This window comes from Rhagoletis zephyria, unplaced genomic scaffold (genome assembly GCF_001687245.7).
Source record: "Rhagoletis zephyria isolate East Lansing unplaced genomic scaffold, Rhagoletis_zephyria_1.1 Rzeph_scaffold_03566, whole genome shotgun sequence".
Lineage (NCBI taxonomy): Eukaryota > Metazoa > Arthropoda > Insecta > Diptera > Tephritidae > Rhagoletis > Rhagoletis zephyria.
Genome location: NW_016160649.1, coordinates 1 through 25,688, shown reverse-complemented (window position 1 = coordinate 25,688; position 25,688 = coordinate 1). Strand labels below are relative to the sequence as shown.

The following is a 25,688-nucleotide window of genomic DNA, read 5'->3' as shown; positions in this document are numbered from 1 at the left end:
AAATCAAAAATAATTGTTTTTTTTTTTGCAAATTGCATTGCAAAAAAAAATTTATTTTCAAATTTGATTCTCGGTGAAAAAAGAAATCGATTGGTATGTATTAGTAGTGAATATTTCAATAACAGTTTTGCTCGGTATCTGTGTGAAAATAAATAAACACTAGCACACTCGATACTTACATATGTACGTAAGTAAATTGTACTTTGGTATTTACCATAACATAAATACCTAAATACTAATACTAAAGTACTTAGTACTTAATACTTAGGGGTCGATAACGGATAGCAACGCAACTGATAAGAAAATTTGTATTATGAATAGCAACTACCGTCAGTTGCTTCAGAGTTATCGGTAATCGAAACTTGACAGAACGCCAACCAGCAAGTGGTTGTAAACAAAAGGAGCTTCAGTTGATAGAGGAAAAAATTTGCAATCAGTGTTCCCTTTTGTTACACCAAAAGTGCATTCTCCACGGGAACTAAACTTTCAAGTTGTAGTTTTGTTGTTATTTTCACAATATTCAGTAAATGAGAACTGCATTGCAAAAGGTTAATATTATTCAAACTATTAAAAACTATATAAAATATTTCACATAATTTTCAATTTTCGCTTTTAAATGCGCTCCAAAAACCTTCCCAGCAACCATAAAAATGTAGTTGCCTGAATACACACTTTGTAGCAACTGCAATTGCCAGTTGCTATCTGTAATATCGTTTCGGCAACTAGCAACGCAACTGAGCTTCGTTTGCTATCGATAATCGACCCATTAGTAAATACAATTTTTGCCCATCACAGTTATGATCAATCGAGTGCCGTAGTCCCTCTGCGAAAGGATAATACGGAAATTGTGGAACCCACAGCTGTTGCGAATGAATTTAACACTCATTCCACCACATTAAGTCAAAAGGTTTGTTCCACACGCTTTCCGGGTTGTTTCGGAATTGTTTAAATTCTATACCCAACATATGTGCTCTCTTTTTTTAAACTTGGAAGATTTGAATTTGAAACTAAAATTAGTTTGGTCACATATGTAGTCTAAAAAGTTTAAAATTAAAACCGAAATTTTTAACCGTGTATGATATTGAGCCATTTTTTTTAAGTCTGACGGATTTCGTAAAAAAAGTTATATCATATCTCCGATCCGCTTAAAATTTTTTTTTTTATAGGTTCTATACATGAAATAAGCTAACACGTATTCGAGGAAATTTTTTCTTTGGAGATGTGATCTGTCAAAGCTTGGATTTTTTTGGTGATTCAGACTAACCATGTGCTTCTTCAAATCGTTATATCTCGGGGTCTGCTCATCTTAACGTCGTTTTAAAGCTAAAGAAATGGGCTTAACATTTCTATGCATAAGATGGTCATGATTGTCCCAAAGCCAACTTAGCTATTAACAGTTTAACTTTTTGAAGTTGATTTGCATTTGAAGACTAGTAAATTAGGGATTAAAAATTACGCCATCTTAATCCTTGTTTAATTCTCTATAAAAAGCATGGTTCAAAAAAATTGGTGTTTTTCAAGAACTATTTTTAAAATTTTATTTTTTTCTTTATGACGAGATGGTTCGTTTTTTTGTGAGAATCAGCAATTTTTTTTAATTTGTTTTCGAAAACTTATGTATGTTGAGATATATTTAGCAAGGTGTTAAAAATCGGGTTTTTGCAAAGATTTTAATTTGATTGTGGCTTCCGATAGAATACTTATCCAGAAATAATATTTGTACGGCACGATTTTTCTTTAAGACGACAAACCCCTAGAAATGGGCGTGGGATTATAGGATTAAAGTTAGCAAAACGCAGATTCGATATATTTTTGAAGCGAATCGGAAGTGTGACACCATATTTGGTGTACGATATGAAAAAGAATGCCTCTATTGTAAATGTAACGTTGCCAGTGAAATAATGGACCATACACCTTTGTTAGATTTCCCTTTATTTTATCTACGTCTGATACAAATTCTAGCACTACTTAAACCACTATGTATCTAGTATGTACATTAAAAAATTGTTTATAAAAATATTAAATTTCCATTTCGAGTTAAACGTTCATTCTTAATTATGTAGCATTTTGTATGGAAAAATTAATTTTGTCCATTATCCAATCCACGTATTTTTCAACGCGCACATATACGCCCGGTTTATTTGCGTAGCCGCAGTGTTGTCCCCATGAAATTATGCCATACAGTGTTTCACCATCTAAAAGTAAAAACAAAAATGTAATTTTAAATTAGAACACTATTTTTTCACTAAATATTGTATTGTTATTTTAAATTAGAACACTAGTTATTTTATCTAAATATTGTATGTGTGTATATTGGCGTGCAAAAAATGGAGCATTTCCACCGGAATTGTAAAATTTATTATATTTTAAGACTTTCTTATATTCGGAAAAATAGTAAGATCTGTTTGAACTAGAACTATTTGAAATTACCTCCAAAAATTTCATTTTTTTTTTTTTGATGCCGTTGATAAAATTTTTAAACATTTTTATGCAGACTTTTTAAACTGAAATTCTTTTATCATAGTGGATTAAAAAAATTAGCTAATTTTATTCATAAAAACTCAATTTTTGTAGGTATTTTCAAACATGTGCAGCTGACGTAAAGCTTAGTTTTTTCGAAATATTTAGACAGAAGTCCCAGAATATATAACAAAGGATTTATGTATGCATACCCTCGTCGTGACAAATCAGCGGCCCACCAGAGTCGCCATCACAAGCATCCACGCTCTCGTCCATATAACCGGCACAGAACATGCCTTCAGTCAAGCTGGCGCCATAAACATGAGGCTGTTTACAAACATCATCGGACAGTATAGGCAATTCAGCGGCGCGTAATATATTAGAAGGAGCTAATCGAGATTGAAATTTAAAATAATAATCACTTATATTGCATTGCATATAATTTTTGTAGCAATAAATAGGCAAACATACTTGAAACACCGGATTTAATAGAGCCCCAGCCGGAAATTGTGCACTTGCGATTCTCGGTTACAGTGGCATCCTTACTCGGCAAGCACACCGGTTGTATATAATCATTAAATTTGACCGGTGTTTTCAGCACAATCATCGCTATGTCGTTATTCATATGCGTTGCGTCGCGGAATTTTTCGTGCACATACCAATTTTCAATGAACGAATCTATTTCTGAAGCCTCAGCTATATTGGCATAATGATCACCCAACCGAACCAGATAGGCACCCTTCGGATAACCAGCGAGGCAATGCGCCGCGGTGAGAAGATGACGCGAAGAAATCAGCACAGCGCCACACCAATGGCTCGATATGCCACCCCTGCCGCGTGTGCGTATTGTTGCTTGCCAAGGATGATGACCACGTTTCGCCAAGCTGCCATTTACAACTCTCTCTTCTGGATGGGCATATTCGTCAAGCAGATCGTCTTTGAATTGGCCGCATCGTCGCCTTTGCGTGCCAATCGCCTTGCTTTTGCGCTCCCATTCGGAGAATAGACCAATATCTTCTAGTTCTTGTTGCGGGTCATCTAACTCTTTTCGCCCGTTGCCATCTGCATGGTTCCTATCTGCTTGCGGTGTACTCACTTTCTGTGGTTGAACTCCCACAGTACATTTGAGACCAACATCCTCGGTGTGATTGCAATTATGTTCGCCCCAAGTCCAGTGATTGCACTGCTCCAATGAAGTTTCATTGCCAAAGCAAGACACCTGATCCAACCAAATGGGGCCACTGCCCGGTCCGTATACATTCTTTGCAATGGTCTGTAATATGGATTGTTATTTTTATTTACAAAAGTATATGTATTTGCTAATTAAATTTACCCACCGGTAATCCGTAAAAACCCATAGAATTACATATAACTTGAGCCTCTTTCAAGCCGAAATCATCGTCGCATACAGTTCCCCACTCACCACGGTATCTAACTTCGAGACGTCCTTCACTCGGACTGCGGCCACCTTGCAGGCGATACTCGACGGGTGACTAAATATACAAAAAATTATAAGCAGTAATATTTTCGTTAATGCTTAACTACAACCAGCTCACACACAACACTCACATTGCAAACGTTATCGCTCTCATCCGACTTATCGGCACAATCTGGTATATGATCACAAACGAAGGCAGGTGGTATGCATTCTTGTGACGTGCTGCATAGCCAATAGTTGTTGGGACATTTGAGTTGTGGTACTTTGCAAACCACGCCAACCACTTCGTCGGGTCCACAATTGCTGACACCCCAACCTTTAAAATTGCATTCCCTCAACGAAGATTCATCACCTCGGCAATCCACTTCGTCCATGACGAACGATACTTCCGTCTCAGTGGGTGGATAATATGAATAGCCGCGCACTTCGCTGGCACCCAGTTTGAAGCCCACCTCACGACAAACCACTTCAGCATCACGCAGCCCAAATTTGTCATCGCAAACATAGCCCCATTTTCCGAGAACTGCATAGAGTATCAAGAATAAATTAGGTAAATATTCTGTAGATATAGAATTACTTAAATACTTAAAAATCGTAAAATTAGCGATCATAGAGCCCAGCTGGACTGTGAGAGTAGATATTTATCATGGTACCTTTCAGGTCCACTGCCTATTTTATAGTGGCAGCCTACACATGATATACGCTGCAGAAATGTGGTAGCCTAAAGTTGCTAACGGAGAGTTCCTGTCAGTATATACCTTTTCCAACTCTACCATATAACGCTGAAGGGGAAGCCAGTGGTTCTTAGCCTGATGTATGAACAAACTGCGGCAGGCGCACTGATTTCCTCAAGTCTCCGAACCTTTGAATGCTTTAGCTTGATTTTGGTTTCGTACCAGCAGTAATAGCTTTAGAGAGAGGCAATTAGCTTGGGAAACTAATGCTTTTTACTCGCTCCTCAAAACTTTGCTTTTAGGACAGTTCCTATCTAGGATAGCGCGCAAATACTTGACCCAGTCAGGCAGTCCTAACACCTCTTGATGAATATACCGAGTTCCGTCTGTCAACCAATTTATGACTAAGTTTATGTATCCCTGAATCAAATCATCCAACGATCCAGACAAAGGGCGATAGAACTCACACTACACTGGACAGAGGCACTGGCCAATCTGCTGATGTGGATAATGCAGAAGAGAAGCCAGTCAAGCCTTTTATTATTGCCTCGGATAGCACACTATTAAAAGGTCCTCGATATCGAGGAAGATACCAACCAAGTAGTATTTGTTTTCAAAAAGCTCCTTTATAGCTTTAATAATTATTAAAAAATTATGGGTAAAACGGGTTCCAGTGATGTACTCTCTAAGAAAGAAAGAATCAACGATACCCTCACAGTCTTTCAAGCCTTCGAAAGGGTCGTTTTGTCCCTTTTTTGAGAAAGTCTAAATTAAATGGCATTTGGGAGATCGCTGCAAGTCTGAAATATTCTAGAAAATTATTCGTCGGTGAAAAATTGACTAAGCGTATACTCAGACAAAATCTTTATACAAAGAACATAAAAGTCCACAGAAAATAAAAAACAAATATGTCTCCTTGAAATATACAAACACTTTTTTTTTTTTATATTTGTTAAAATGTCTGAAAATACTTCTAGTCAAGCTTTCCGGCGAATAATTTTCTAAAACATTTTAACCTTTTAAATTTTAAAGACCTCCCAAATGCCCAGCCTTATAAGCTCATTGGCGTCAGTTATTATCAACTCTATACAGTTCATTTAGCAAATACGCTCGATGTTTTAATCAGACATTTTGCAAGTATATCCAAAATGTATGTATGTACGTTATTACATTAAAATACTCACTTTTAACCTCAACACGGCCCATGTTTGCACTTTCGCCACCAGCTAAACGCACCTCATAGCCCAAATGTTTACAATTATCTTCATCCTTACGATTACCACAATTGTTAATGCCGTTGCATACCTGAAACATAAAACGATATAATAAAATTGTAGCAACTTAGCATCGTCATTACTCACCTCAAAGGACTTCACACATTTTCCATTTCCACAATCAAACTGGCAATCCACATCCTGGCCTGCTCTCAAATCTATCTCAGGTCGAACACTAAAAGGAGTTGTTGACTCCGCATATGTATTTGGTGGATTTGCATCCGTCAAATCAAAATTATTCGTAGTTGTAGGCACAGTACGCAGCGTAACGGGTGTTGCGAATGGATTTGGCATTTCAGGATGCCGCTCATGGAATGCTCTATTGTGATTGTGGTTGTGGCCATGAGAATGTGCATTATGAGGTCTTGACTGATCAACCTCATGAAAGGGATTTAATAAATTTGGATGTGTACGGTGGAATTCCCGATTGTGACCGCGATTATGCCAATTAGGATTATTTTTAGATTCTTGCTTTGTATTTTTCGAATAAATATCTGTACGTGACGCGTGTACGCTGTTTTCAGTTGGGTTTGTGATCAAACTATGCTGTTCACCTGCAAGTATAAGTTCAACCTCCTTTTCATTTTCAGCACCAACTTTGGATTTGTTGGTAGTTGTATGAGGTAATGTATTTACAACAGAATGCACAGATGGCTGTTCCGCTGTAAGCTTCATTATATGCGACTCAGCCTTTTCAGCGCTATCCTCCGAAATCGTGCCACTTCGATTGAAGTAGGGACGCAAAAGTAAGCGTAAGGCATCAGCCATTGGCAGATTTTCGGCGCTCTGATAGACTTGCGGGTCAAGAGATTGTGGCGGACTTGCGTGTGCTACATTCGAATAGGAACCACTGTAGTGGGGATCTTTAGAGAACATTGCTACAGTTGTATTCTCTAGAAAGGGATGTACTTGCTTTAAACGTGTTGTGCCGGCAGAATGAGTTTTCGTGACGGCGGTAGGTACGGTTGGAGGTTGAAGGTAATTTGCAGGAGTACTGGTCAAAATTTCAGTTTGATATAAATTTGTGTTCGAAGGTGAAGACAGTAAATGGGGTTTGCCGTCAACATTCGTACTAAAACCACGTATGGGTTCAAATGAATCTACTAACGATCTGCCAGTGGGACGTGGCGGCGGCGAAGACTGCGTGGGATTGACGCGTGCCGGTGGTGAATTTTGATTTCGAATTGAAACGATGGAGTAAGGAGTTTGGGCAGTTGTGGGCGGTGGTGGTGGTGGTTGCAAGCCACCATAAAGATTAGAGGCTTCAATGGCATTTTGAGACAGTGTTGTAGGCGGATTATATGCGCGTCTCGATGGGGGTGTAACATGAGTTGCTGGTGCATAGGAGTTTGCTGGTGCAGAAATCTGCAAAACGCTTTGTTGCTCAGTGGTGCGTTTTGGTGGTAGAAGCACTTGATTCGGCATTGGAATCCACTTGTTGTCATTGCGATCGAAGGGCGTACGCGCAGACAGTTGCGAATCAGCATTGGAGTCAAAGACTTCGTCTGAGTTTTCTTCTGAACCAACAGGCTGTGCATAGTAAATGTTTGTGGTCGCATTTGCGTATACATTCCTATTAACGGATGCGGCTGGCAGGGGGTCAGCTGAGTTGAAAGGTGCTAAGGGGGTTGTATAAGTTTGGATTGTATTATAATTACGATTTGGTTCTAGCGATCCCTCTTCATAGATGACACTTTGCGTGGGCGTTTGGCGATCAAGTGCAGCAGACGTGCCAGCCCAACTCGCTGGACCGTTGTTGTGTCGCAAGTCTTTGCCGTAAACGGGTAGCCGTTGCTGTCGATCATAATCTGGATTGTAGGTACCTTCGGGTATAAAACGTGTGTCGTCGTGTGGCACTGGGCGCTGCCTGTCCATATTAAACCAACGATCGCCACGCGTGTTTGTTCGGGAAGATGGCGTTGTTGGAATGCCTCCGTAACTTTGACTATCGTATGTACCTCTATGATGTGAGGGAGCACTATTAGGTTGCGATCTCCATTCATTACGTGTGGGATTCCTATTGTTGGATTGTGGTGCAGGTGCTTGGAAATGTGTGTTCGCATCATACCCATGACCGCCATTATCTGAAACAAAAGAGTTACGAAATTATACGAAGAGTCAGATATGTATGTATGTAATTAAGTAAGCGAGTAAAGAAATTTAGGTCACAAATTAAAGTAAAACCAATAAAAAATAGCTCCTTTGGGAATGGGGTTGAGTGAGAACATTAAACACATTTTGCACCATGAAAGGGCAACATTTTTTGAAAGAAACGAAATCACCATAAGTACTAGTAATGTTATTCATACGCCACCGCTTTTCCATATTTTTTGAGGTTAGAATTAGGCGATGGAGAAAAACCGATTTCAGATTCGTGTTCAGGGCATCGAAATAACCGAACCACGACACAATTTTTGTGTCAACCTTGTTGTTTTTGATTTTTATTTTTTTCGATAGTACCGCTATTTTCAGATTAAATTTAATTTAATTTTATAAATCATACAACATATAAAACGGCCCTAAAAATGCAGTCTTCATTACAACGGTTAAAACTAATTTAAAAAAATACAAAATAACGTTTATTTTTGAACGAAAAAATTAAAATTATAAAATAACGATCCAAAATTTAGCAAAAAATAAAAACTCAAAAGTAACGATTCAATTTGATCGGAAAAATAGAGATCATAAAATAACTACTCTAAATTTATTGAAAAAATAAAATTCTTAAAATAACAATTATACTTGATAGGAAAAATAAAAATCCAAAATAAAAATTATTTTTGATCAAAAAAAGGAATCACAAAATAACGATTATTCTTAATCGAAAAAATAAAAATTCAAAAATAACGATTAAATTTAATCGGAAAAGTAAGAATCCAAGATAAAAATACTTTTTGATAAAAATATCTAAATCATAAAAGAACGATCAAAAATTAATCGAAAAAATTAAAAAACCTAAAATAACAATTATTCTTGAGCGAAGAGATAAAAATCCAGAAATAACGATTCACTTTGATCTGAAAAATAAAGATCGATAGTAAAAATAATTTTTGTTCAAAAAATGGAAATCATAAAATAACGATTATTCTTGAGCAAAAAAATAAAAATCTAATATTAACGGTTAAATTATAGTTTTGGTAATAGAGATCAGAGAGAGAATCGTTACGGTCCCTGGAAATAACACGAAATAATTACAGAAAAATTAGAAAATACGCGATAAAATCTCTTAAAGCCGAAAAAAGCAAAAATCATTTTTTTTTCTCGAAGCAGTGTGACAATTTATTCACTATACTGGTATCTTTTCGTTTAAAAACTTTAAAAATAACTTATTCATATACATATTCTTTGATAAAATATACATATAACAAGCCCTAAATGCTCGAGAGCTTTCTGCACGAAAAATTAAATTTTGAAAAAAAAAATCGCTTACATATGTACATATGTCATTTTTGCGTTTAGGGCTCGATATGTTAAACAAAGAGTTTTTCAATAAAATGTAACAAATATAACGGTAAAACCTGCTCAAACATACGCGGTACGATACGGTGCGGTTCGTTCGAGATGCGGTATTTGGTAATGCGGTGGTATATTGTGGCAAATAACTGTGTTTCGTAAATACGATAAGCCGCACAGTGGTGCAAACATGAAATTTACTATTCAAAAAGGTCTGCAGGCTACAATGTTTGACGAATTTTATTTTTTTATTAAACGATAGTTAAATTCTTAAAAGCTTTAAGGAACTACTTTTTAAAATTTATTTTGTTTTTATAGTTTTTTTTTAACAAAGTTGCAGAAGTAACATTTTTTGCTTGACTCAAAGGTGTCAAGTATTTAATGTCTTATATTTTTTTGTGAATATATTGTTTTTAAGAATTTAGTAAAAAAATCCATCAAAGTAAAAAAAAATTCATCAAAGTAAAAAATATTTTTTACAATATATAACTGAAATTTCATTTTATCAAAATAAAATAAAATTTGTAATCTTTATAAACATATTGAAAACGTATAATTTTAAAGAAAAAATAATTATTAAGAAAATATAGCAAATTGAATTGCCTTTGATGTGATATACTACTTGTTTTAATCGTTTAATTAATTCTCTAGATACATATAATAAATTTATATGTTCAACTTTTTTACTTTAATGAAAACCGTTAACTATAAAAATAAAATAAATTTAGAACAGTAGCTCCTTAAACCTTTTAGGAATTTAAATATCAATTTAAAAAATTTAAGACCATTAAGAATTATAGACAGTAGACCTTGCTGAATAGTAAATTTCTAATTTGTTCCACTGTGCGCAGCCTACCAAAACTATACCGCAGAAATCAAAATCGACCGCAAACACCCTATACTGCTTTGTACCGCGCGATGTCGTGCCACCACATTTTTTTTGAGCAGACCTTTTAAGCAAACAATTATAATAAAAATTAAATTTTTTTTTTTTAACCTTCACGCGTCTCCTCTTGACGGACACCACCATCTGCACAGCCAACTTTGGCCATAAAATCGCATGTTTCCATTTTAACATTCCAAGCCGTACCAGGACCGCAATCTTTTATAGTTGCTATGCCATTATCACAATGAAGAAACTTTTTGCAATCCAAAGGATGCGGATAGACGCCAGAAGCACCCACAGGACATGCTACAGCTGGACTATTGCGAACTGCGCAAGTTGATAAGAAAACCATAAGAAATTCAATAATCATTCTTTGCTATCACAAATTTCACCTTGCAAATCACCAATGCCCAAACGACCGGAACAATCAACTTTATTCTCAAAATCACAAACTTCAAGCGCGGCATTAAATGCAGTACCCGGACCACAATCCATCTCATAGCTTATGCCGTTTGCGCAACGTAGGAATTTCTTACAATCAGTTGGATGTGGATAAAGACCTGATTCACTTTCTGCGCAAATTGTAGACTGTGTAGAATCGACAGAGCTCTGTGTGTGAGCACCAACAGAGTTCGTATCCAAAGCACTCCATTCGACTTTGTGATCGTATGTGGTATAACCAGGATTTATATGCTGCCAGTCCGAACGTAACCACACATAGTCTGTGCTTTCTGCTTCATCAGTGGGTATGCAAATTTGATTGGAAATGCTAAATACCGTATTTTGTGCGCAATTCTGAATAAGCGTTCGCCCATCGAGGCATTCTATGTATAGCAGGCCATCGAAGGGATAAACGAAGTAGCCAACTGCTTGCGCTGGACAAACGATGTAGTTTTGATACGAGGCTATAAAACGAATTGGTTGTAGTTAAGAATTTTCTAATTTATTTTCTACTTTTACTATTTAACTAAGTACTCACGAATATCTGTAGCATAATCTTGCGAGCACTGTACGCGATCCACAGGTGTGACTTCCCTTGCAGCTAGACACATTCTCTGCGAAATACTAAAAACGCTGCCCGTCTGACAGGTTTGTATGAACGTCTCACCATTATTGCAATTCACAAAATGCTGTGCATTAAATGGATGCAAGAAGAGGCCTTGCATATTCGGCGGACATGCGACTTTGTCCTCGATTATCGTATTTGCTGCTGTATTAGGTAACTTTGTGCCTTGCACACAATTAACATTTTTTTCAAAATCACAGACCTCCATCTCTGCGCTCCATGCCGTGCCAGGAGCACACTGCTTAACTTGAGTCACACCATGCGAACATGCAAGGAATTTCCTACAATCATACGGATGCGGATATGTGCCTATCGCTTTAGGTGGACATTCCACATCAGCGTCTGCACTCACATCTTTTGCTAAATATTTATTAATTTATTGATCATAAGTACTTAATGTGAGTCATAACGCAAACACTTAATGAACTTACGTTCTCTCTCACTCATTACTCCAGCTTCCTGAACGTCAGCGCCTGCTTTGTGATTGTCATATCCATTATCCGACCGCCAGTTACGATCATATTCGTTTACTTTCGTTTCATAGTCGCAGTATCTTCGTGTCGTGCTAAATATCATACCCTTTACACAATTTTCAATAGTTCCATGCCCACGGCTACATTTTATATATTTCGTATTATCGTAAGGATATGGATAGACACTGTTAGCATCTGGAGGACATGTTGTCTCGAGCAATTGATCTAAGGCATTCAAATACCATGTTTTAAGATTTTTTTTTTACGGTACGGTACGGGTAGTATTGTGAACAACTCACTATTATTACCTTGACTCAATTCTGTTGAGAATTCGTGTTTAACCTCACTTAGATATTCCACACGATCGTATGCATCTACTTGATTNAAGTACATGTTGTCTCGAGCAATTGATCTAAGGCATTCAAATACCATGTTTTAAGATTTTTTTTTACGGTACGGTACGGGTAGTATTGAGAACTCACTATTATTACCTTGACTCAATTCTGTTGAGAATTCATGTTTAACCTCACTTAGATATTCCACACGATCGTATGCATCTACTTGATTGCGATTTATACATTGCCTGCGCGATATGCTGAATACTTTACCCGGCGGACAACTTCCTACTTGACTTTGCCCATTATGGCAGCTAAGATATTTGGTACAATCGAACGGATGTAAGAAAAGCCCATCCATATTTTGGGGACAAATCAATTTAACTGCTTCTCGATTTGAATTGACTGCATTGCAAGGAATTGGGTATTATAAATAAATTAAAATCATTTTAATTATTATCTGAAGACTTTCAAAGCTACAGATGCATATTTGCTTGTATGATTGGTGAAATAGTGCAAGTCAAGATATTCGTCGAATCTATGCTCGCAAAAAGTACTCGAATACACCATTGCAGAGTGGGGAGTCTAGAATATACCCGCAGTAAGGCATACACCTCCACCACCAATACATCTCAGGAATTAAGCAGATGACAGAAACAATACTCTCTGCAACACCGGCTCTAGGAATAAGGCTAAATTTTACAAAGGCAATATTAGGACCAAGGTAGCCCAGTCCGGTCAGCAACACAAATACTGAGCCTTCTATGGTCTCCAGTTATAAACTCATCCCACATTGAACAGCTTTGGTGATCTTAATTCGGACCTGCAGTAGGATCAAGAACCCCTCTAAAGCATTGTACAAAAACCGATGCTTATCATCTGGCCACCTCACTGATCAAGAAAGATCAGGGCTCAAAGTTTATTTCGTAAAAGTGCAAGTACACACTCTAAGAGAAAATTCAAAAGTTCCAGATTTCGATATCAAATTTTACCGAAAGGTCATGCGATGCGTATAAGTGTGGAACCGAGAAAAAAGATGAAGTCTACCCAGGAGCAAGCTGAATGTTGTTGAATCCCAAACATCCCATACTACTAAACCTATGTATACCAACCTAAGAGTGAAGAATAGTCAATATGGGGAAAAATAGCGAGCAACAATGCAGGTAGTCTCGATTCTTAAAACGAGAATATTCACATTTTAGCGAAGAGTTACAACAACAAACTTATGCGAAAAATACCGAGCCAAGGACGAAATTCCGTAGATGACAGATATCAGTTCCAAAGAGATCCCCAGGATCAATTTAAAAATGCGGTCCAATATGTTCGACTGGAGCCTCGTAAAAACTAGACATCCCAACAGTAAATATTCAGAAGACTCCACCACATCGTCGTCTAAGTAGACTCACGCCTTGAGTACGTATGAGACAGTAGTCTGTTAATATCCCAGTAGGACGTGTATACAATACGAAATCGCATTCCTCCTATACACAAATTATAGCAGTACTCCCTACGCTATATAATCCATACCGTTCAGTTCCAGGGTGAGAGTGGTCCTAACTGCCTTACAGATTCCACTACGTACATTCTACTGTACCCGCACCAGCTTTCTGACCAGGTAAGTACCTCTGATCGAGGGAAGAGTGGCGTGTGGTATCTTATGCTCTCTACCAGAACCAGAGTCCACAGTTCGCAGACCTCAAATCATAGAGGTTCATCGCTGTTGGCAATCACTTGATAGACTCTACAAACCAGGGGCTGAATTCTGTAACTGTGAGAAAATTCAGTGTACACCGAGTGCGAAACTTACAACCAAAAAATCACTGAATAAAATGCTGTGAGTTTTTTCGTAAGAGAAATGTACATAATTTTGACAGTTATAATGCATTGTCACACTTGCTGAATCGCAAAATGATGCAGGTATTGAATTTTCACGAAAACTCACCATTAGAGAATCCAGCCCCTGCAGTTCATTTACGACCGCAATCCAAAGCAGAGGGGACGGAACACCAATCNGCTACTAAACCTATGTATACCAACCTAAGAGTGCAGAATAGTCAATATGGGGAAAAATAACGAGCATCAATGCAGGTAGTCTCGATTCTTAAAACGAGAACATATACATTTTAGCGAAGAGTTATGCGAAAAATACCGCGCCAAGGACGAAATTCCGTAGATGACAGATATCAGTTCCAAAGAGATCCCCAGGATCAATTTAAAAGTGCGGTCAAATATGTTAGACTGGAGCCTCGCAAAAACTAGACATCCCAAGAGTAAATATTCAGACGACTCCACCACATCGTCGTCTAAGTAGACTCACTCCTTGAGTACGTATGAGACAGTAGTCTGTTAATATCCCAGTAGGACGTGTATAAAATACGAAATCGCATTCCTCCTATACACAAAGTATAGCAGTACCCCGTACGCTATATAATCCATACCGTTCAGTTCCAGGGTAAGAGTGGTTCTAACTGCCTTACAGATTCCACTACGTACATTCTACTGTACCCGCACCAGCTTTCTGACCAGGTAAGTGCCTCTGATCGAGGGAAGAGTAGCGTGTGGTATCTTATGCTCTCTACCAGAACCAGAGGCCACAGTTCGCAAACCTCAAATCATAGAGAGTCATCGCTGTTGGCAATCACTCGATAGACTCTACTCATTAGGGGCTGGATTCTGTAACTCTGAGAAAATGCAGTGTACACCGAGTGCAAAACTTACAACCAAAAAATCACCGAATAAAATGCTGTGAGTTTTTTCGTAAGAGAAATGTACATAATTTTGACAGTTATAATGCATTCTCACACTTGCTGAATCGCAAAATGATGCAGGTATTGAATTCTCACGAAAACTCACCATTAGAGAATCCAGCCCCTGCTCCTCTAGCAGTTCATTTACGACCGCAATCCAAAGCAGAGGGGACGGAACACCAATCTGTGTCGTGCCGCTGTTTATCCTACGGTGGATGGTGGATCTGAAAATTGCGCCCGGAAGTGCATTACAATAACATTCAGGGCGTGCGAGGAAAGGACTCGATACCTGATTTGAGGAATAAAGTCATCGTATGCTCTTAATGCGTAAAATCATCTGTGTCTACTAACCAACGACAGCAGGACTGATTTAAATATCTGCAGAGTATTACGTACGCATTTTTAGGATATTAAACAAGTAAAAAACGAAAATGGATTGGATGAACATATTTTATAACAAATTTCTGTTATATCTTGTAAANTAAGTCATCGTATGCTCTTCATACGTAAAATCTTCTGTGTCTACTAACCAACGACTGATTTAAATATCTGCAGAGTATTACGTACGCATTTTTAGGAGATTAAACAAGTAAAAAACGAAAATGGATTGGATGAACATATTTTATAACAAATTTCTGTTATATCTTGTAAATAATTTAGCTTGGCTAAGCTCGGCTATGGGTGCCATCACGATCATACCACTACTTATGGGAATATTAGTAGAATACTGGATTATAGGTTATACGATCAAAAAGTTCGAAGCTCTGGGGCCTAAGTGCAATTGGCACGTCTCCTATAAATTTATGGATTACGAAAAATTTTGATTTTATTGATTGTTAAAATTGTAGCATTTGAGGTTAAGATAGCCCATACATCGGTGTTGGCAAAATGTTAATCTGATTAAGGATTGAAAATTAACAATTAAAATGTTAATCGCGATTAACGATTAAAATTAATTAATCGTAATCATCGGTACGATTAATGATAAAATTTTTTTAATAGTTAATTGTCGGTTGTGATTACGATTATTTAATTTTAATCATTAATCGTTAATCCAATTAAAAAGAAAGTGTGATTTAGTGGTCTAGTTTGTCCGAATTTGAAACCAAACAAGAGTTATAATTATTATTTTTATTAGTAATACATAAACTGGGAATTTTACAACCCACCGCATATGTATGTGCAGAGGGATATTAAAACCTAGTTTACATAACGTCTGTTGGAATAGATTTTAATGAAAACGCACACCAAATTGCTTAGATTGATGAGAAAAACCGACTTATCCATACCCGCTTAACTGGCCTTGTGTGCACAGGAAAATTCCAGCATAAATTAATTAATCACCAAACCTACTTAATTAAGTTAAGGGTTGATGATTAAAAATAAATTTTTTTTAATTGCGGTTACAATTAACTGTTTAATCGGATTAAAATTAATCATGATTAACTGTAATCGGATNCGCGGTTACAATTAACTGTTTAATCAAATTAAAACTAATCATGATTAACTGTAATCGGATTGAATTTAATCGAATTGACTAATTGATTAAAAAATCAATCGATTAGTGCCCACACTGCCGTACATACATATGTATGTGAGCGTAAAAAAAACGTACATAACTGCAAGGTGTCACATTTGGGTGCGAATTTCGAGTTGGAAGCATCATTGGATCATATCTATTTACTTGAGAGATGGTGCGCATGATTTTGGCATATAATTTGAGTAAGAGCCGTTTTCTGAATTAGGTTTTAAAATTTATCTGCACTTTAAACATAAATTTTGACCAGAAAAAATGTGTTTGAAGTGCAGATAAATTTTAGAAAATACTTGAAAAAAGAGCCCATAATTTTACCCTTTAAAAGATCTTGACAAGTTAAGTCTAATAAAACGGCACTATGCGTAAAACATTACTACCTTCTTGACTTGCAGAAATCATACAAGCAAAAATACATTTACAAATATATATTTTTTCACTATTTTCTAACTCACTGTAATTGTAATCCGATTCAGAGAGCCTATCTTGGCCTACGTCAAGCTGAAATTGAACTTGTTCATTGACGTTGACAAGTTCCTTGGGATCACAATGTTTGGCAGACAAACTGAAAACATTGCCCGTTTTGCAACTTTCTACACTCAACTTTCCATTGCGGCATAGCATAAATTTTCTACAATCAAAAGGATGCGGATATAAACCAGATTGACCTTGAGGGCAATCGAGCGGCTGACCTACGTAGTTGAGTGCTAAATTCCGCGCTATAAATTGTTTTCACATTGGAAATTTTTATGTAAACGTCTTGAACATTTCATATAAATAATTAAATAAAAAACAACAAACACTTACAATCTCTGATTTCGACATTCGGATTGGCTGCCACTGCATTGCGCACACGATCGCCAATATTCACTTCACTTTCCGGGCGACATGTCTGCGCTGATATACTGAAAACCTTAGGCGACCCGCATTTGTCAATCGACATGCGTCCTTGCCGGCAAGTTATAAACTTTGTAGAATCATATGGATATAAATGATTGCCATCCGTGTTCGGTGGACAACTGACCATCGTCGAAGCTGTGCGGTAGGTAGATTAGTGATGAAAATTTTGTTTGAAAACACTGAAAAAGTAGGGACTTTTCAGCACTTACGCAATTGTTGCTGTTCAGATATGACGTAATCGACGTGATCGGTGTAGTGCGTTTTTTCTTTGAGATCACAGTAATTCCTCGATATGCTGTACACTGACCCAGGCATACAGTTTTGTATGGCCGTATTACCGAGTTTACAGTTCAGGAATCTCGTATAGTCGAATGGATGTGGAAAGAGGCCAATTACGCCTGGTGGGCAGAAAATATCGCTTTCTTGGTTAGCGTTCGAGCCGTTCTCCTCACCTCTGGTATTGTCATAGTTGTTATTTTCTTAAAATACAATTTGCATTTTATAAATATATCTGAATTTCGTTATACACTGCCGGAGAAAAGTATTGGCACAGCGAATTTTTCACAATATATGCAACAATTTTTATTCCAATATTTTTTCGCTAATTTTTTATAAATAACTATAAAGTTGAAAATTTGCATGAAAATTTTAGCGAGTTTTGCACAAAGTTGAGAAATTAAATTTTTTTTAGAATAGATATTGGTGCATATATTGTGAAAAATTTGCTATGCCAATACTTTTTTCCAGCAGTGTATGTACATATAAGCCTAAGGAAAAATTATTCATGCGATCCCGTATAATAGATTTTATGTGTCCACATGTTGTTAATACGAAGCATAAGCCAAACGATTTTTTTTATTAAATTTTTTGGGCAGCATTGAAAAAATTTGATTATGATTCCATGCATTCAAAACACTTGCTATTGATTTGGTTTTGTTAGTAATATGTTCCATATTATTTTCAATTGTAGTACGGATAGTTTTTTTTATCATGTTTCAGTTTCTAAGACCAAAGTCAGTTCTAGATTCAACAGCTTACTATAGGTACTATTAAAAATATGATTTGTTCAATAAAATTTTTCTTCTGAAAGTTTGGCTATTTTTCTAAATTTGGGTATTTTCGGTATAAAGCATATTTTTATTATAAATAACAAAACTTTTGGACATTAAATGTCTTCATGTGGATTTATTCATAGGTTGAAAAATGAATGCAGTGGTAAATTTTTAACCGACTTCAAAAAAGAAGGAAGTGTATCAATTTATCGGATTATTTTTTTTTTATGTATATATGTATATATCTTGGTAGATAACTTCGGTCCACGTGAACCATTTTAGATAATAACGACAAGGTGGTACTTCAAGGGTGGTCCCATACTAATTTGATTGAGCATCGATCATGGGATCATGAAATTAACGGTACCCCTAAATTTAAAAAAATTACAGTTATGTACCTGTAGTTAATTTTTGATGAAATTTTTTTTTGTGATAAATTTTTTAAACTATTTACACATCATCGGTTGAGTGGAAGATCGCCCTATCTCGGTTGCGGGATCGAAAACGCCATATCTCAGCAGAAGGTTGAAAAAGGCTCTATTTCAGGATTTAGTTGAAGAACGCCCTATCTCAGCTACCGCTCCGAAAACAAATTCACTGTACGAGGCTCTAGGATCCCATTGGACTTTCCGCCTATACGATTCCAGTTGTGCTTGAATGGACGCAGTTGATTGAACTTCTTACTCGATTCAGCACATTTAAATAAGTTTTAATTTATAAGCACTAAGAAAGCTATCGATGTGTTAGATCCCAAATAAAATACCCAATGGTATTCAAGCAGTAGCTATATAGTATTTCTTAAAAACGTTCAACAGAACAGAATCAAATTAAACTTGAATTTCAGCTTCAAGAAAATTCAGGGCAGTTAAACTGGATAATAGCTAGCTAGAATTGATGTCTATTCCGTGCCGGATTGAATGAAGAACTTTGGTTTTTGTTTTACAGACTTCAGACTAACAACCGACATTCCAAGTTAAACCTTAAATCCTGGGAAAATTACTTGATCTAGAAAAACAGAAAACAGATTCGTAATCTACGACTCAAAATTAAGTTTACGGGTTTCGTCGTTTTTTTTTGTGTCATTTCAAAACTTGAGATTTTCCCTATAGTAATTATTATTCTTTTCCAAAAATCAAATAAAAAGCAGCTGCGAGAAAATCGTGTTATCTCTGCCTAATTTAGTTCAGAGTAATTTTCACAGTGGCGAATTACGACGAATGACGACTCCCAGAGACTGTTCTCGATGCCCTAGCTCATGTGGGGCTGGTTCAAAATTTTATAGGTCACCTTTTAGGCAGCAGTCCGATATCTTCGGAGAAATTGAGAATTGAACGGGAATGAACAAGTAAATACGGTAAGGAAAAAATTTAGCCTAAATCCTCACACTTTGAACTAGATGTACACAGCGGTTACAAAGGCTTAAAGGGTGGCAGCCAAAACCCCCAGAGACTTTGCTTCACTTTCTGTCTGTTGACTTATATGGTACAGGCAAGTTGTAATGCTTTTAGATTAAACTCGTTCATGAAGTTTAGTGATACGTGGTTCGGCCACTCGACTAGAATTTTGGAAGATCTTTCGGCAGACTTCAGGCGCCTTGACCACACAGTCTCGCTCACTCGCACTGAGGAATTATTTGCAAACACAGATTCACCGGATTCTACGCTGCAAGTTGAATTTAAAAGTTTAAATGGGGTATACTCGCAAGAACTCTCACTTAATCTTAGTTGTCGTCTGCTCAGATCTCTGCAACCTCTTTCAGGCTGAACTAACAGCAACCAACGAAGTTGCAAGATGATTGATTGATTCTTCTATTATGAGCAGGCAAGGAGCTACGTCGCTCATGTTACGACATACCGGGCAACTGTGTTGAGAATGAACTGGCAAGAAAAGGAAACTTACTGTCTGCAAACAGTTCTTCCCATAACTCGTACAGCACTGCCACTGCCCCGCATTGGCGAGGGCTCGTTGACGCTCGTTCCTCCACCATTCTTTCGAATGTCTGGCAGAACTGGATTCAGTCAGTTTCTTCGATTTTTTGCGCTGCATCTAAGCTACAAATCGGGGTTTGCTTCTAAGAATACAACTACAATAGGATGATGGTGACCTCTGTGTGCTTTCTCTTAGGGCGCTGGAGGAGGCCAGCCCAGATAACCTAACTAAACCTAACTCTCGTTCCGCAGGAAACTGTCGTTTTTGATCGCAAACGTTTTAAGTTAACTGCCAGATATGAGTCAAATATACCCTGTAAAAATTAGCCTTAGCGGTCTAAGAAAAAACTTTTTTTATGGTATATGTAGAGACACTTATTTATTTGCTTTGCCCTGAAGAAATCTGAGAATCGGAAAGTATTTTTGATAAAAATTTTGACAGTTTAATAAGCATGTAAGATGTTGGAGCCTTTATTCCAGTGGAAAGGGGTATTCTTATTATCACATTGATTACGAGTAAAAATTATATGTACTCTTTTGCCCATGCATATACAAAAGAAAAATAATTTAAGTATAAACACTTACCATACTGACGTCCATCTCGACTACTCAATGCACCATTTCCACCATTCTCCCGACCACTGCAGTCCACTTTCTCCTTAAAATCACACGTCTTCATTGAAATGCTGTAAGCAGTGCCGGGTCCACAGTTTTGTACATGCGTATTACCATTAGCACAATTCAAAAACTTCGTACAATCCGTTGGATGCGGCGCCAAGCCATTCACGCCTGCAGGACAAAGCGAATCCACATTACCTGTGCTGACATCTACGAGTCGACCTGCACGATATTTATTAGGATTCGACGCCGTCTGTAGCGTTGTTTGCCTCACGTTCAGCTCACTGCTAACTCCATTTACGCCCGGTGTGCCACAAACCACCTTATCAGGGCGATCACATTCGAGTGTTTCAGGATTAAAAACTGTACCTGGACCACAACTTTGTATGTGGCCGCGACCATGCCAACAGTTTACAAAACGACGACAATCATACGGATATGGTACTGGCCCAGTGTGTTGTGGCGGACAGCCACTATTGTAGTCGCCTATTGAGTTCTCTGTCCCACTCCAAGCGCTCTCCACTTGTCGCTCTGAGGGCGGCGAAAGACGCACGTGTGCTGGGCGATTAAATATCGGTTGCTCGCGTTGCTGATAAGACTCAGCTTGTTGTGGGTTTGAATGTGGCTGCTGGTGTTGATATGAAGGCCGCTGCTGCTGCTGCCTGTGCGGCCCATCAATGTGTTGGTGAGAATCGGGTGGTGATAACCTCAATGAGGGGGCACCGTAATTTGTATTATCATAACTGGGGCTAAACCTGGAGTCGCGAGGATGTGTGTTTGTGTACGGCGGAGATGGCTGATTTTGTTGTTCAGCATTTGGCAAATCTCGATGGTAGGATCTTGTTTTGATACCCGAATTAGCTGGGTCATATGTCTGAAAATACAATATGCAGTTATGATTTAATATATACAGCTGCAAGCAGGTGTCTGTCTTAAAGTAAGCAACATTAGCCCAAGCTTTGGTTATGCACTGAGTTTGGGGCCTACTACCTAAAACAAACTTCCACCCTTCCTTTGATACGACCACGGCGACCGGTTACAGGGCCATGGTTTGAAATTATGAACCTGGAATGTCCGGACTCCAAACCATTAATGTGGCCTTCTACCCGGCTGATTGATGTCCTCGAAAAGACGAAATCTGACATCTATCCAAGAACCGGGGTGGATGGGGCGATGTAGTTATTATGCAAACGAGTAACGCACAATAGACCACCCTAGAGGTCGCAGTGCCCAAGGCTCATAAAAATAATATGCAAATGTGTACAAATTTGGTGTTCGTAGCTAAATACTGTCGTTCACCACGCTGTCGTTGGAAGAGGGAATGGGACCAAGGGGTCTGCTCTGCATTGCGATTCGAAATTCAATGCGATTCGAAAGGCGACAGGGACAGACATACAAATTCATAGTGCCAAGTTTTCGAATCCGCATGATTTGCTTTGCGAATCGCAATGCAGAGCAGACCCTCAGGTGTCGAAAAATCTCTTTCATGAGTGCTTGGATGGCGTTTTTGAGCGTTACCTCCGACCGAATATTAAATTAGTGCTTAGTAATTTTAAGACCAGGGTGGGCAAAGAATGCAGCTTTGATCCAAAAACCTGAAAATTTAGCCTCCTCGACGAAATTTCTGATAAGGGATTGAAGTTCATCGACTTCGCTGGGTATCAAAATATACAGCACAAGATTCCCGCATAAGCGCCAAGCTACATAGTCGCCTTCTGATCGAAAAACGATGAGCCAAATCTGCTATGTTGTGATAGATGGAAACCAAGGTTGCAGTGTTTTGGATTTACGTACGCGCCGAGGACCGATCTTCGACTCAGACTACTATATTGTTGCAGCCAAGATAAGTGCATGCCTCTGAGCTCCCAGTCGATGACGACGGAGCCGATGTCTCATCGCCCGACGAGGGACGAATAGCAAGTCGCCTAACCGATGTGCTACTCAAGTTCGTAGTAGGGTATGCACTGCATCAATTTTAATGCGGAATATGGTCAGATGAACGCATGCCCGACGACTGTTATCTATGTGTGTTCAGCCCAATCCACAAAAAAAAAACGTTCTGGGCTGTTCGATTAAAGTTTTATATCAAATGACGTTTTAAAGTATTAAACGCGGGTCGCTGTTCTGGTATCAAAGCAATGAAATGACCAAGTGGAGACGGGCTTGGCTTCACTAAATAGGCATTTCCAATTGGCGTCAGTTCGGACAAAAGAGGAGACTACTGGCGTGCTTTATAAAATCGCTTTGGCGATTTCAGCGCAAATTACTAATAAAAGGATAGTCAAAAAATCGTTGCATATACTAAGGCGCTAATTGAAGTAGCAAGTACTGAAGAAAAATAGAAGAATTAATGTTTCAATTACTCAAAAAATTTATGTTTACTAATCGAGTTCATAAAAAAAACTACAATTTTACCCCAAAATGAGATAGAAAAGAGACTAAATAAAAAATTTGTTTATACATTTGTACTCATTTATATTTAAATAAAAAGAAACACTCATCTTATGAGTAAACAATTGAAATTTTTGGTAATACCCTTATCAGCGCAAAATTATTCTTGCACCCATACACATAAATAGTATGTACATATATATTTATGAATCATAATCATAAAAAAACCCATTTTTTTATTCTTCTTATTCTTTATGCACTAGCACAGAAGCTGCGTCATGTATTAAAAAATAAAAATAAATAAAATACAGTACATATTTCAAGTATCAATCCACAATGTTTACTTCGAGTTACAATTATTACATTTTTCGAAGGAATATGCAATTAATTACCTCAAAAAATAGCTATAACAAGTGTACAACAAAGTAAATCAATAGGCGTCTTCATCTAAAGTGATAAAGGGATAAATTGCTTAAATTTATTAGTTTAGCCGCATTCTTACTTGAACCCACCTTGGTAAATAATTGCATATAATTGTTTATTATTTAACTTTTATGGCTAGTTACGTTTCATGCTTACATTGTCCATTATGTTCATTTGCTTTTTATGTGTTCGTAGCAAAAGCGACCAGCTGGCAACCTGTCAGCATTGAATTTCGTTTAAATATTTAGATTTCCATACAAAGTTTGACAGTCAAAATTATAAATTAATTAATTTATGAAGTTTATCAGAAGTTTATCACTTTTGATGAAGACCCCTAATATGAAGCTTGTTATTGAATATAAATGATAATAACCCCGCCATCAACCATAAACATCTGAAAATGTAGTTTTAGCGAGCAAATTTGATTGAAGAACGCCCTATTTCAGAATTTTATTGAAAACCACCCTATCTCAGAATTTTGTTGACGAACGCCCTATCTCAGCTGAAAATATATAGAAAATGTGCTAACATACGGTGTTTTTGTAACTAATTCTGAAATAGGGCTTTCTTCAACCAAATTCTGAAATAGGACGTTTTTGAAAAGTTTTTTAAGATTTTAAGCAGTCGATTTCTGAAGTGATTGAAGAAGGATTTGCCAAGTTAAACTCTAATTATTTAATAAGTTAAATGAATTGTTGCAATATGGATATCAAACGAAAAGGTTTGGAAAAAGCTTCATTTCTAAAACACATGCAAGTTGCCACCTATTTAAAAAGTAAAATTGAACTTAATTTCAGAGAGTGAGATATTCAAATATGGGTGTCAGACGAAAGACGTTTATAAAGTTCTAGTTTGAAAATACTTTGAAGGGGATTGAAATAATAAAAATTTGAAAAACTTCTATGTTTTTGGCAAAGTCAAACAAAAAATACGTTTTAAGCTAATTCTAGAATGAATATGTGTATGCTTTTACGATATAGCAAATGCTTTTGAGATAGAGGATTCGGGAAAAATAGTCTCGTTGAATAAAAGTATTAGCTTGACCTTTAAAATTACCCAAAAAAGGTTTTCTTTTTTTCTTTTTTTTATCAAAAGGAAAAAATTAAAAATTTTAACAATTAAAAATTTTAAATTTTTAGGTCAGATAATTTTTCGTTCAATCCGACCTTTAAAATGACATTTCTTAACAAAAACAGCTTTCCCCATCTCAAAAGCTTTAAAATACCGTTACAGTTTTTTGCTATCTCTTCACGTTCTCGAGATACATATATCTGACTTTGTCCCTTTTTTTTCAAAATAGAATATAGTGCGACGCTGCATACAGATGTATACATACTATACGTATAAATATATTTCGGTACTTATACAATTATTTATATTAAACATTTTCGTTAACTTTGATAATGCACACTGCATATTTATTTAGCAAAGAAAAGCGATGTAGATATGTGCGTACATACATATGTATGGACGACCAAGTGTGTATACATACATACATATGTACATATGCATCTATAAGTAGGTATGTACATATGTACAAAGTAAATACTTTCTTAAACATACAGTAAAAACAAACAAATACTTACACCCTTAATGATAACAAGTTGAGTCGCGCAAATAAGAAACCACAGCTTCGAAAACATTTTAATTTTAATTAAAAAAACTTGCTTTCACCAAAAAATGCACTGCCTATTTTACTTGTTTATATGGTTGTGCCAATCTTTTTGTTTTTTAAATTGCTTTTTAAATTACTTTTATTACTTCATTTAAACAATTTCAAAATATTCAGGTGGTTGCACTGCATAGTTTTTATGGCTTTAATATTTACTTATGTACATACATACATTCATATGTGTGCACGTATAGATATGCCTTTTTCCAAGTCACTCTTTATCAAGTCGCACACACGAATTTTTTCTTAAACAGAAACACTACAACGAATCCCGCGTACTTTTCGACAAATACGGTGGTGTTTTCCCAACGAGCTGTATTTGCGTTTTAAAAGCAAACAGACGTTCTTAATTTCAATTAAGCGC

At 37.0% G+C, this 25,688-nt stretch overlaps 1 protein-coding gene across 8 annotated transcripts; it reads right to left on the bottom strand.

The window, feature by feature from the left end:
• Positions 1–1,899: 1,899 nt before the first annotated feature.
• On the bottom strand, positions 1,900–25,589 carry LOC108369239 (uncharacterized). Of its 8 annotated transcripts, none has more exons than XM_017624312.1 (18): positions 25,239–25,589; positions 20,806–21,712; positions 17,450–17,719; positions 17,148–17,375; positions 16,796–17,059; positions 12,207–12,464; positions 11,683–11,949; positions 11,165–11,611; positions 10,578–11,090; positions 10,297–10,512; positions 7,505–7,930; positions 5,934–7,450; positions 5,757–5,877; positions 4,030–4,421; positions 3,798–3,953; positions 2,932–3,733; positions 2,673–2,849; positions 1,900–2,195 (listed from the first exon to the last, which is right to left on the bottom strand). In XM_017624312.1, exons 1-18 carry the CDS (start codon positions 25,293–25,295, stop codon positions 2,056–2,058), a joined length of 7,158 nt encoding a protein of 2,385 aa, XP_017479801.1. In that variant the 5' UTR covers positions 25,296–25,589; the 3' UTR covers positions 1,900–2,055. The 8 variants fall into 8 exon arrangements, with proteins under 8 accessions (XP_017479801.1, XP_017479803.1, XP_017479797.1 ...); XM_017624314.1 differs by having other exon boundaries at positions 5,934–6,400; XM_017624308.1 differs by adding an exon at positions 12,024–12,098 and having other exon boundaries at positions 5,934–7,930; positions 12,282–12,464.
• Positions 25,590–25,688: the final 99 nt, after the last annotated feature.